The sequence below is a fragment of the Mizuhopecten yessoensis genome, unplaced genomic scaffold (genome assembly GCF_002113885.1).
Source record: "Mizuhopecten yessoensis strain PY_sf001 unplaced genomic scaffold, ASM211388v2 scaffold10941, whole genome shotgun sequence".
Taxonomy (NCBI): domain Eukaryota; kingdom Metazoa; phylum Mollusca; class Bivalvia; order Pectinida; family Pectinidae; genus Mizuhopecten; species Mizuhopecten yessoensis.
Genome location: NW_018408798.1, coordinates 18,729 through 34,732, shown reverse-complemented (window position 1 = coordinate 34,732; position 16,004 = coordinate 18,729). Strand labels below are relative to the sequence as shown.

The following is a 16,004-nucleotide window of genomic DNA, read 5'->3' as shown; positions in this document are numbered from 1 at the left end:
CCACCAGACTAACACTGATGGTATAAACCTGTTCTATCTGACCACCAGACTAACACTGATGGTATAAACCTGTTCTATCTGACCACCAGACTAACACTGATGGTATAAACCTGTTCTATCTGACCACCAGACTAACACTGATGGTATAAACCTGTTCTATCTGACCACCAGACTAACACTGATGGTATAAACCTGTTCTATCTGACCACCAGACTAACACTGATGGTATAAACCTGTTCTATCTGACCACCAGACTAACACTGATGGTATAAACCTGTTCTATCTGACCACCAGACTAACACTGATGGTATAAACCTGTTCTATCTGACCACCAGACTAACACTGATGGTATAAACCTGTTCTATCTGACCACCAGACTAACACTGATGGTATAAACCTGTTCTATCTGACCACCAGACTAACACTGATGGTATAAACCTGTTCTATCTGACCACCAGACTAACACTGATGGTATAAACCTGTTCTATCTGACCACCAGACTAACACTGATGGTATAAACCTGTTCTATCTGACCACCAGACTAACACTGATGGTATAAACCTGTTCTATCTGACCACCAGACTAACACTGATGGTATAAACCTGTTCTATCTGACCACCAGACTAACACTGATGGTATAAACCTGTTCTATCTGACCACCAGACTAACACTGATGGTATAAACCTGTTCTATCTGACCACCAGACTAACACTGATGGTATAAACCTGTTCTATCTGACCACCAGACTAACACTGATGGTATAAACCTGTTCTATCTGACCACCAGACTAACACTGATGGTATAAACCTGTTCTATCTGACCACCAGACTAACACTGATGGTATAAACCTGTTCTATCTGACCACCAGACTAACACTGATGGTATAAACCTGTTCTATCTGACCACCAGACTAACACTGATGGTATAAACCTGTTCTATCTGACCACCAGACTAACACTGATGGTATAAACCTGTTCTATCTGACCACCAGACTAACACTGATGGTATAAACCTGTTCTATCTGACCACCAGACTAACACTGATGGTATAAACCTGTTCTATCTGACCACCAGACTAACACTGATGGTATAAACCTGTTCTATCTGACCACCAGACTAACACTGATGGTATAAACCTGTTCTATCTGACCACCAGACTAACACTGATGGTATAAACCTGTTCTATCTGACCACCAGACTAACACTGATGGTATAAACCTGTTCTATCTGACCACCAGACTAACACTGATGGTATAAACCTGTTCTATCTGACCACCAGACTAACACTGATGGTATAAACCTGTTCTATCTGACCACCAGACTAACACTGATGGTATAAACCTGTTCTATCTGACCACCAGACTAACACTGATGGTATAAACCTGTTCTATCTGACCACCAGACTAACACTGATGGTATAAACCTGTTCTATCTGACCACCAGACTAACACTGATGGTATAAACCTGTTCTATCTGACCACCAGACTAACACTGATGGTATAAACCTGTTCTATCTGACCACCAGACTAACACTGATGGTATAAACCTGTTCTATCTGACCACCAGACTAACACTGATGGTATAAACCTGTTCTATCTGACCACCAGACTAACACTGATGGTATAAACCTGTTCTATCTGACCACCAGACTAACACTGATGGTATAAACCTGTTCTATCTGACCACCAGACTAACACTGATGGTATAAACCTGTTCTATCTGACCACCAGACTAACACTGATGGTATAAACCTGTTATATCTGACCACCAGACTAACAGTGATTGTATAAACCTATTATATCTGACCACCAGACTAACACTGATGGAATATAATCTTGTTTGGAAGTTAATGATCTGTTTTCACATTTAGATGTAACAATAGACGGATAAATTAAAAAATGGATACAGGTCAGACAAAGAGTCAAGATACACTGAGATTGAAATAAACAGCAGAACCAACACTGAAAGGACGGAAGGACGGACATACATACATACAGACAAACAGACAGACAGACAGCAAAAGACCAAAAGGTAGACAAGCTCAGACAGCCAGACATACACACATACACACAGAGATAGACATACAGACAGACAAACACACATACACAGAGATAGACATACACAGAGATAGACATACAGACAGACAGACAGACAGACAGACAGACAGATGTACACACAGAGCTAGACATATTGACAGACAGACATACATACACACAGAGATAGACATACGGACAGACTAAAAGGTTGACTAGTTAAGATGATTGTCCTTTTTGTTTTCCTTTAATTCCTCATGACACATCATTATTTGCTGAGCAATGTATTCAAATCAAATTATCTCCCTCCATGATGATAGACCGTGAAACAAACAAACAATCAGGTATTGGCTCCAACAGCAGAGTACAGTGCAGCTTTTATAGGCCAGATTCACCAGACACATGAAACAGGCGGGAAAGCTTTTTGATGTTTGTATTGGAGTTTATGTCTTCATTGCGGAAGAAACGGTTTCTATAACAACAGGTATATACAGATTGTACACAATGTGATAAAACCAATGGAATATAGTCAAAACATGTAACAACTCTTTATTTTTAGACTCTTTGTTAAAGAAGAATATTTTAAAAAAATGCTATCGGTATATTTTGTATACAGATTATTACTAATATTGTTTCAAAGCAACAACACTGTTAGGAACAGTTTTTGATTCCAAAATTAATAATGCCAACAAAAATATATATGCTTCAGGTAACATGACTGAAAATAAACAGGGCAGATGGGTCAGGATTTATTTTTCATTTCGTTGTATTTTTTTTCAGAGGGGGGATCATAAAAAATCACCAAATACATTTTAGGTATTTCAAATGGTAATATGTGATTTAACTTATGTTTTGATACCTGCCTATGAAGAAGAGAGGGTATATATATATATAGTTGCCTTATTTGTTTGTCCATCAATTGAGTCCGGTTAACAAGTTATCCCAGCACTGGGGTTCACTATTACTAACATATATTTCCTTGGTCCTCTGGGGTTCACTATTACTAACAAATATTTCCTTGGTCTTCTGGGGTTCACTATCAATATTACATATTTCCTTGGTCCCCTGTGTTTCACTATTACTAACAAATATTTCCTTGGTCCTCTGGGGTTCACTATTACTAACATATATTTCCTTGGTCCTCTGGGGTTCACTATTACTAACATATATTTCCTTGGTCCTCTGGGGTTCACTATCAATATTATATATTTCCTTGGTCCCCTGTATTTCACTATTACTAACAACTATTTCCTTGGTCCCCTGGGGTTCACTATTACTAACATATATTTCCTTGGTCCCCTGGGGTTCCCTATTTCTAACATATTTTTCCTTGGTCCTCTGGGGTTCACTATTACTAACATATATTTCCTTGGTCCTTTGGGGTTCACTATCAATATTATATATTTCCTTGGTCCCCTGTGTTTCACTATTGCTAACAAATAATTCCTTGGTCCCCTGGGGTTCACTATTACTAACATATATTTCCTTGGTCCTCTGGGGTTCACTATCAATATTATATATTTCCTTGGTCCCCTGTGTTTCACTATTACTAACAAATAATTCCTTGGTCCCCTGGGGTTTGCTATTACTAACATATATTTCTTTGGTCCTCTGGGGTTCACTATTACTAACATATATTTCTTTGGTCCTCTGGGGTTCACTATTACTAACATATATTTCCTTGGTCCTCTGGGGTTCACTATTACTAACATATATTTCCTTGGTCCTCTGGGGTTCACTATCAATATTATATATTTCCTTGGTCCCCTGTGTTTCACTATTACTAACGTATATTTCCTTGGTCCTCTGGGGTTTGCTATTACTAACATAATAATATTTCTTTGGTCCTCTGGGGTTCACTATTACTAACATATATTTCCTTGGTCCTCTGGGGTTCACTATTACTAACAAATGTTTCCTTGGTATCCTGGGGTTCACTATTACTAACAAATATTTCCTTGGTATCCTGGGGTTCACTATTACTAACATATATTTCCTTGGTATCCTGGGGTTCACTATTACTAACAAATATTTCCTTGGTATCCTGGGGTTCACTATTACTAACAAATATTTCCTTGGTATCCTGGGGTTCGCTATTACTAACATACATTTCCTTGGTGTGCTTAACTGTACATACCTATACTATTGAATCAAATATATTCAGGTGGGTTTTTTTAAGCTAGAGAAATTGAAACTTTATGGATTGTGATACAACTTATACATTTCTCTGTCTCATGTAATAAAGATGTAAAGTTAAATGAATACAGAAAATATTCAGCTTCAATTAATGATTAGATATTACTTAAAACACAGACGGTATAGGAATATCAAAGCATAAAGAATCAGGTTAAACATCAACAGTATTAGTATAAGTGGATGACTTCATCCTGTTAGGATTAAAGACAGTAGTAGAAGTTAATCAACGGAATAGGTCACCGACATCATTGCCACGGCTGTAGTAACTGCAGTAGTTAAGCTCTATATATATTTACTTATATTGGTCTCACTCGGGGAAGGCAGCTTATCAATATAATTATAATTATTACTGTATTAAAGGTGATCATCAGTTTACCAGATTGTATATTACTGATCGGCAAATTAAACCTACCCCAACATTATCATTAAGTACTTAGATGTATTTACCCCCCCCCCCCTTTCCTCATCCCTCATGAATCTCATATCCTCTAGCTGAATCTCAGCTCCTCCTATGCCCATCTGCCTGTTCCTACACACATAGCTCTAGCAACCTCCTTTGGATTTCTACTTTTCTAACAGTTTTCAACCACCTTACAGACCACCATAAAATCCTCATCCTTCAACTAATACTCCACACAATCATATTCCCTGTGCCATCCAAAATACCCCATAGTAACATACCCCCATGTGTCAACCATAATACTCTATACAACCATACCCCAATGTGTCAACCATAATACTCCCTACAACCATACCCACATGTGTCAATCATAATACTCCATACAACCATACCCCATGTGTCACCCATAATACTTTATACAACCATACCTCCATGTGTCACCCATAATACTTTATACAACCATACCCCCATGTGTCACCCATAATACTCTATACAACCATACCCCAATGTGTCAACCATAATCCTCTATACAACCATACCCCAAAGTGTCAACCATAATACTCTATACAACTATACCCCCATGTGTCACCCATGATAATCCATACAACCATACCCCCATTTGTCAACCATAATACTCCATACAATCATACCCCCATGTGTCACCCATGATAATCCATACAACCATACCTGTCATCAATAATACTCTCTACAACGATACCACCATGTGTCAGTCATACTACTCCATACAACCATAGGCCCATGTGTCATCAATAATACTCTTGTCAATCATAATACTCCCTAAAACCATACCCCCATGTGTCAACTCTATACAACCATACCCCAATATGTCAACCATAATACTCTATACATCCATACCCCAATGTGTCACCCATACTACTCCCTACAACCATACCACCATGTGTCACTCATACACCATAAAATCCTCATCCTTCAACTAATACTCCACACAATCATATTCCCTGTGCCATCCAAAATACCCCATAGTAACATACCCCCATGTGTCAACCATGAAAATCCTTACAACCATCCCCCCATGTGTCACCCATAATTCTCTATACAACCATACTCCAATGTGTCAACCATAATCCTCCCTACAACCATCCCCACATGTGTCAATCATAATACTCTATACAACCATACACTAATGTGTCAACCATAATACTCAATACAACCATACCCTCATGTGTCACCCATACTACTCCCTACAACCATACCACCATGTGTCACCCATACTACTTTATACAACCATACCTCCTTGTGTCACCCATAATACTTTATCCAACCATACCTCCATGTGTCACACATAATACTTTATACAACCATCCCTCCATGTGTCCCCCATAATACTTTATACAACCATTCCTCCATGTGTCACCCATAATACTCCTTACAACCATACCCCATGTGTCACCCATAGTACTTTATACAACCATACCTCCTTGTGTCACCCATAATACTTTATCCAACCATACCTCCATGTGTCACACATAATACTCTATACAACCATACCCTCATGTGTCACCAGTAATATTCCATACAACCATACCCCCATACTCCATACAACCATACCCGCATGTGTCAATCATAATACTCCCTAAAACCATACCCCCATGTGTCAAGCATAATACTCTATACATGTGTCACCAATAATACTCCATATAACCATACCCCAATGTGTCAACAATAATACTCTATACAACCATACCCCCTTGTGTCACCCATAATATTCCATACAACCATACCCTCATGCGTCAACCATAATACTCCATACACCCATACCCCCATGTGTCACCAAAAATACTCCATACAACCATACCAGTAATACTCCATACAACCAAACCCCATGTGTCACCCATACTACTCTATACACCCATACCCTCATGTGTCACCAGTAATCCTCCATTCAACTATCCCCTCATGTGTCAACCATAATCCTCCCTACAACCATAACACCATGTGTCCCCATAATACTCCCTACAACCATCCCCCCATGTGTCAATCATAATACTCCATACAACCATCCCCCCATGTATACCCACATGTGTCAATCATAATACTCCATCCAACCATACCCCCATGTGTCAAGCATAATACTCTATACATGTGTCACCAATAATACTCCATACGACCATACCCTCATGTGTCAACCATAATCCTCCCTACAACCATAACACCATGTGTCCCCATAATACTCCCTACAACCATACCCCCATGTGTAACCAATAATATTCCATACAACCATCCCCCCATGTATACCCACATGTGTCAATCATAATACTCCCTAAAACCATACCCCCATGTGTCAAGCATAATACTCTATACATGTGTCACCAATAATACTCCATATAACCATACCCCAATGTGTCAACAATAATACTCTATACAACCATACACTAATGTGTCAACCATAATACTCAATTCAACCATCCCCCCATGTGTCACCCATACTATTCCATACAACCATACCCCCAATCATAATACTCAATACAACCATGCCCCCATGTGTCAATCATAATACTCCATACAATACCCACATGTGTCAATCATAATACTCCATCCAACCATACCCTCATGTGTCACCAGTAATACTCCATACAACCATACCCGCATGTGTCAATCATAATACTCGATACAACCATATCCCCATGTGTCACCCATAATACTCCGTACAACCATACCCCCATGTGTCAAGCATAATCCTCTATACAACTATACCCCCATGTGTCACCCATCCTATTCCATACAACCATACCCCCATACTCCATACAACCATACCCGCATGTGTCAATCATAATACTCGATACAACCATCCCCCCATGTGCCACCAATAATATTCCATACAACCATACCCCAATGTGTCATCCATAATACTCCATACAACCATTCCCCCATGTGTCACCCATAATTCTCTATACAACCATACTCCAATGTGTCAACCATAATCCTCTATACAACCATACCCCAATGTGTCACCAATACTACTCCATACAACCATACCCCTTGCATACCCCCATGTGTCACCAAAAATACTCCATACAACCATACCCCCAATCATAATACTCAATACAACCATACCCTCATGTGTCACCAGTAATATTCCATACAACCATACCCCCATGTGTCAACCATGATAATCCATACAACCATACCCCCATGTGTCACCAATAATACTCCATACAACCATACCAGTAATACTCCATACAACCATACCCCTTGCATACCCCCATGTGTCACCAATAATACTCCATATAACCATACACCCATGAGTCAACCATGATAGTCCATACAACCATACCCAGTTGTGTATACCATAATACTCAATACAACCATACCCTCATGTGTCACCCATACTACTCCATACAACATACCCCCATGTGTCACCCATACCACTCATACAACCATACCCCAATGTGTCACCAATACTACTCCATACAACCATATGCCCATGTGTCATCAATAATACTCTCTACAACCATACCACCATGTGTCACCCATACTACTCCATACAACCATCCCCCCATGTGTCACCCATACTACTCCATACAACCATCCCCCCATGTGTCACCCATACTACTCCATACAACATACCTCCATGTGTCACCCATACCACTCATACAACCATACCCCAATGTGTCACCAATACTACTCCATACAACTATATGCCCATGTGTCATCAATAATACTCTCTACAACCATACCACCATGTGTCAATCATAATACTCCATACAACCATACCCCCATGTGTCACCCATGCTAATCCATAAAACCATACCCCCATGTGTCACCAATAATACTCCATACAACCATACCCCCATGTGTCACCAAAACTACTCCATACAACCATACCCCCATGTGTCACCAAAAATACTCCCTACAACCATACCCCCATGTGTCAATCATAATACTCTATACAACCATACCCCCATGTGTCACCCATACTACTCATACAACCATGTGTCACCCATATTATTCCATACAACCATACCCCCATGTGTCATCAATAATACTCTCTACAACCATACCACCATGTGTCACCCATACTACTCCATACAACCATACCCCCATGTGTCACCCATAATACTCCAAACAACCATACCCACCTGTGTCACCAATAATATTCCATACAACCATACCCAGATGTGTATACCATAATACTCCATTCAACCATACCCCTATGTGTCACCCATAATACTCCAAACAACCATACCCACATGTGTCACCAATAATATTCCATACAACCATACCCCCATGTGTCACCCATAATACTCCATACAACCATACCCCCATGTGTCACCCATAATACTCCATTCAACCATACCCCCATGTGTCACCCATAATACTCTATACAACCATACCCCCATGTGTCACCCATACTACTCCATACAACATACCCCCATGTGTCACCAAAAATACTCCATACAACCATACCACCATGTGTCAACCATACTACTCCATACAACCATACCCCCATGTGTCACCCATGCTACTCCATAAAACCATACCCCCATGTGTCACCCATACTACTCTATACAACCATACCCTCATGTGTCACCAGTAATACTCCATACAACCATACCACAACCATGTGTCACCTAAAATACTCCATACAACCATACCCCCATGTGTCACCCATGCTACTCCATAAAACCATACCCCCATGTGTCACCCATACTACTCCATACAACATACCCCCATGTGTCACCCATACTACTCCATACAACATACCCCCATGTGTCACCCATACTACTCCATACAACATACCCCCATGTGTCACCAAAAATACTCCATACAACCATACCCCCATGTGTCACACATAATACTCTATACAACAATACCCCCAGGTGTCACCCAAAATACTCTATGCAACCATACCCCCATGTGTCACACATAATACTCCATACAACCATACCCCCTTGTGTCACCAATAATATTCCATACAACCATACCCTCATGTGTCACCAGTAATATGTGTCCCCATAATACTCCCTACAACCATACCCCCATGTGCCACACATAATACTCTATACAACAATACCCCCATGTGTCACCCAAAATACTCTATTCAACCATACCCCCATGTGTCAATCATAATACTCCATACAACCATCCCCTATGTGTCACCCATACTACTCCATACAACATACCCCCATGTGTCACCCATGCTACTCCATAAAACCATACCCCCACGTGTCACCATACCCCCATGTGTCACCAATAATATTCCATACAACCATACCCTCATGTGTCAACCATAATACTCCCTACAACCATACCACCATGTGTCCCCATAATACTCCATACAACCGTCATCAATAATACTCTATACAACCATACCCCCATTTGTCACCCATAATACTCCATCCCATGTGTCATCCATAATACTCTCTACAACCATACCACCATGTGTCCTCATAATACTCCCTACAACCCATACCCCCATGAGTCACCAAAAATACTCCATACAACCGTACCCCCATGTGTCACCAGTAATACTCCATACAACCATATCCCCATGTGTCACCCATTACAACCATACCCCCATGGGTCACCAAAAATATTCCATACAACCATTCCCCCATGTGTCATCAATAATACTCCCTACAACCCTCCCACCATGTGTCCCCATACCCCCATGTGTCACACATAATACTCCATACAACCCTACCCCCCTTTGTCAACCATAATACTACATACAACCATACCCCCGTGTGTCACCAATAATATTCTATACAACCATACCCCCATGGGTCACCAATAATACTCCATATAACCATACCCCCATGGGTCACCAAAAATATTCCATACAACCATACCCCCATGTGTCAACCATAATACTGCATTCAACCATACCCCCATGTGTCACCCATAATACTCCATACAACCATACCCCCATGTGTCAACCATAATACCCCATACAACCATACCCCCATGTGTCACCAATAATATTCCATACAACCATTCCCCCATGTGTCAACCATAATACTCCATACAACTGAGTCAACCATGATAATCCATACAACCATACCCCCATGTGTCACCAGTAATACTCCATACAACTATACCCTCATGTGTCAACCATAATACCCCATACAACCATACCCCCATGTGTCACCAATAATACTCCATATAACATACCCCCATGTGTCACCCATACTACTCCATACAACATACCCCCATGTGTCATCAAAACTACTCCATACAACCATACCACCATGTGTCAACCATACTACTCCATACAACCATCCCCCCATGTGTCACCCATACTACTCCATACAACATACCCCCATGTGTCACCAAAAATACTCCATACAACCATACCACCATGTGTCAACCATACTACTCCATACAACCATACCCCCATGTGTCACCCATACTACTCCATACAACCATACCCCCATGTGTCAACCATAATACTCCATACAACCATACCCCCATGTGTCACCAAAAATATTCCATACAACCATACCCCCATGTGTCAACCATAATACTCCATACAACCATACCCCCATGTGTCACCAATAATACTCCATATAACCATACCCCCATAAGACAACCATGATAATCCATCCAGCCATACCCCCATGTGTCACCCATACTACCCCATAAAACCATACCCCCATGTGTCACCCATACTACTCATACAACCATACCCCAATGTGTCACCCATACTACTCCATACAACCATACGCCCATGTGTCTACCCCCATGTGTCACCCATACTACCCCATAAAACTCACCCATACTACTCATACAACCATACCCCAATGTGTCACCCATACTACTCCATACAACCATACCCCCATGTGTCACCCATGCTACTCCATAAAACCATACCCCCATGTGTCACCCATACTACTCTATACAACCATCATAATACTCCATACAACCATACCCCCATGTGTCACCCATAATACTCCATACAACCATACCCCCATGTGTCACCCATACTACCCCATAAAACCATACCCCCATGTGTCACCCATACTACCCTATACAACCATACCCTCATGTGTCACCAGTAATACTCCATACAACCATACCCCCATTTGTCAACCATAATGCTCTATACAACCATACCCCAATGTGTCAACCATAATTCTCCATACAACCATACCCCCACGTGTCACCCATAATACTCCATACAACCATACCCCCATGTGTCACCAGAAATACTCCATACAACCATACCCCATGTGTCACCCATAATACTCTATACAACCATACCCCCATGTGTCACCAGTAATACTCCATACAACCATACCCCCATTTGTCAACCATAATACTCTATACAACCATACCCCAATGTGTCAACCATAATACTCCATACAACCATACCCTCATGTGTCACCAGAAATACTCCATACAACCATACCCTATGTGTCACCCATACTACTCCATACAATGATACCCCCATGTGTCACCCATACTACTCCCTACAACCATACCACCATGTGTCCCCATAATCCTCCATACAACCATACCCCCATGTGTCACCAATAATACTCCATACAACCATACCCCCATGTGGCACACATAATACTCTATACAACAATACCCCCAGATGTCACCCATAATACTCCATACAACCATACCCCCGTGTGTCACCCATAATAATCCATGCAACCATGTGTCACCTATAATACTCCATACAACCATACCCCAATGTGTCAACCATAATTCTCCATACAACCATACCCTCATGTGTCACCAGAAATACTCCATACAACCATACCCTATGTGTCACCCAGACTACTCCATACAATGATACCCCCATGTGTCCCCCATACTACTCCCTACAACCATACCACCATGTGTCCCCATAATTCTCCATACAACCATACCCCCATGTGTCACCCATAATACTCCATACAACCATACCCCTTGTGTCAACTATAATCCTCCATACAACCATGTGTCACCCATAATACTCCATACCACCTTACCACCATGTGTCAACCATAATACTCCATACAATCATACCCCCATGTGTCACACATAATACTCCTTACAACCATGTGTCGCCTATAATACTCCATACAACCATACCCCAATGTGGCAACCATAATACTCCATACAACCATACCCCCATGTGTCACCCATAATACCCCATACAACCATACCCCCATGTGTCACCCTTAGTATGTAATACAACCATACCCCTTGTGCCACCAATAAATAGGCCAAACGTAAATATGTCTAGGAATCAATAATAGTTAATAGCAGCTTATAACATCTGTCTTCACCATTGGTAAAAACATAACTATCGTCTACATGGAAATATACATGAATTCAATCAAATATCCCTCATTTGGAACAGCATTTGAGAAACCAAAATACTCTACCTTTCCTAGCTGAAGAGATGTCCTCCTCATTCTCAATGTAGACATCTATCTGGACAAACTTCAATATTGTTCTTGCCCTGAACATAAAAAACTTTGACGACCTCCTTCTTTCGAGTCTGAGGTTGGTCTTAATTTTCTGAATATTATCCCAAACACGATTTTTCACTCTGAGATTATTCATTTTCGTGGGGATGCTGCTTCCACACATCCAGTCTACATCGTGAATTTACCATGATCACTGTGGTATTGTAAGCTCCGTAGTAAAGTGGAACGATGTCAGGTATACTTGGTCCTCCTCGATAAAAACACTGACAAAAAGTCGAAATTCAACACGTTACAAAACAAAATACCCATGTTACCGTGAAGAACTGAAGAAACATGGACATTTAGGAACATCCGAACCTTGCGAGACTAAAACATACGTATCTCCAACACACAAATCTCATAAATAATGTGGAAGTACTTATAACTTCCATTGTATTGCTATATCTTAATGAAAAATATATACTGATTCAAACTTTTTCAATGATCTTTCCAGTAGAAGGGAATAAATACATTTTAAAATGTAAATATATACACCTCTGCAGAAAAGGCTTTTGGTCACAATATCGTCTGAATGGTACACATTAAAGAAACTGTGACATTAAACACGTGATCCTCGACACATGTCCTTTTCTTAAACTTTTGAATTCATTTCATAAATGTAGCACAAATAGTCCTGTAAACAAACCCATATCAACAATGGGTATTAGGTGCCCACTGGAGTCTGAAATCCCCGGTACACACGTCCATTTCCAACTACTTATTACGCTGTAACACCTCTACAACTTGAAATGTAAAGGTTCACTATTAATCCTGAATAACTGTATTCTACCTGTGTAAGGTACTTAGAAAAAGGATAAAATGAAACCAGGTCTCCTTAATCAATACAAAAAGATTAGACGGCCTTAAGGTTACAGGTTATGCTACATGGGATTCTAGCTATTTTGGAGTTTGAGTTACCTCCCTTAATTATTATTTTTATTCACATCATATCATCATTTATTAAACAGGAAATTGTTGTGGAATAATTGTATGGACCTTTTTTGTCTTTACACTATACAGCCACCACAAAGTGACCTCTGGCTTAATGACAATACATCAACATGTTACGCAATGTAAGGACTAACATAATAGATACTGTTAGCGGGACAGTGGAACTTTTAGGTGTTTATCAGTCACTGCAACTATAGAACCAACCAGACCTCGTAACAATACATTCATAATCTAATCCATGAGCAGGAATTCAGGAGGACCAGAAGAGGAACATGTGTATGAAGTTTGTTAATATTGGAATAGTAGAAATTAGAAAATAAACAGATTTTTGATGGCAATTTCTTTATAATTTCATAAATATATAGAGGTTTTAGACTGAATGAAAACTAAAAGTTGACATTTAATAATAAATTATTATATAAGAAAATAAATTTCCCTTGCCTATCTCTATTTCACATCCAAAGATAAACTTTGTGGTGTATAAGGTATTAACACGCTATAACAACTAAGTACTTTGTTGAAGAGTTGTCCCGATGCTGAATCATGGCATAGCCCACTTATCCATCAGTCAAAAGATGATCAATTTTGGTTAGACTCAGATTATTATAACTTGACAAGAAGTTATAAATGTTTTTGCTACATTTCCACTAATGAACCTTTCCTTCTACTCCCAAGAAGAGCCACATCCTTTGTGAGTAAATTACTCAAACCCTTCATACACAGGGATGCTACATATTTTTTAACAAGTTTCAAATTCACACACACGAAATCATGGAAAATTCCTTTCAGGATTAACAGCCCATTTTCCCTATTATGCCCCCCATCCACCTGCCCAGAAAGGGCCACAACCTTCTGTTACTGTTGATAATGTTAAATCTCCTTGGTCCACAGATGCTCTGTAATGTTAAGTGAGGTGTAAATCCTTTCACCTTTAGAAGTCTCCACATTGTTTACCTCCTACCATTTAGTGGGTCATTTTTATGGGACTTTCTTTTTTGCTACTTTTGTTGATTTGGTACAAACTTAAAACTTAAATCACACACATCTATCGAAATCCCGATTTCCCCCCATATTCTTCACTATGTGAATACATCCTTCCTTCAACCAACACTGAAGTCCTGTGGCCCAGGAATGTCCCATGCTATATAATTGGTTCTGCACCTAATTACGAAATTGTCTTTTCAAGAATAAAACAAATTCTCCTCCTGGGCCCCACCACCAGGAGCCACACCCGTCCTTCCTCTAATATAATTCCATTTGCCTAGGCATGTTCATGCAAAAGTTTTCAGTATCCTTCCATTTGTACTGAGTTATTACCCTGACTTTCCCATTTGGAACCCCCATCACCAGAAGGGGGGCATAGCCTTCAGTGATACACCATTAAATCTCTTTGGCACAATGTAGACCCATTTCTATTTCAAAATACGTTACCACAGTCATTATAATGCATATTCCAACCTTACTTGGCTCTTTACATACGTAAATAAAGAATTTTTCCCCCCATGGGGAACCCCTGGGAAACCCACCAATCAGGCGGCAGTATTCACGCATGTGATAAGACACTAAGCCATGCTTCCCACTTCATAATTCCTTCAGCCGGCCGTGTTTACGGACGTGTTTTGGTGTCTACGGGGTTCCAACTGCAACAGGCGTTGTTTGTACCCATACATATACGTATCCTTTAATACTATATAACTTTATTTTGTTTTAATTTAGCGTTTTGCTTTATTTTGCGCCATTTTGCTACCAGGCTCCGGCCACGTGTTCGCGTTTTTGACGGTTTGTTTACTTGAGATGGAGACTCCTCCTTCTCAAAGGCGCTGTCCTGGGGGTCATTTTTTTGAGGCTTCCGACCCCCACCCTTACTGTCTTGGCTGTCGGTCTTGCTCTCTGGAGCAGCCGTGTGAAATTTGCCGTGCCTGGCAGCCGACTCCTGCCGGTGGTTCTCCCTGCCCGCGAGGGCGTGCAGGTAAGTCGG

General features: G+C 40.5%; 1 protein-coding gene across 1 annotated transcript in view; it reads right to left on the bottom strand.

Moving 5' to 3' along the window:
* The window catches only part of LOC110463904 (cAMP-specific 3',5'-cyclic phosphodiesterase 4C-like), a 382,464-nt gene extending 369,398 nt beyond the window's left edge, over positions 1 to 13,066 (bottom strand). Inside the window, exon 1 of the mRNA XM_021518831.1 lies at positions 12,992 to 13,066. Within this exon, the coding sequence (XP_021374506.1) occupies positions 12,992 to 13,036 (45 nt within the window). The 5' untranslated portion in view covers positions 13,037 to 13,066. The remainder of the gene's footprint in view (positions 1 to 12,991) is intronic.
* Positions 13,067 to 16,004: the final 2,938 nt, after the last annotated feature.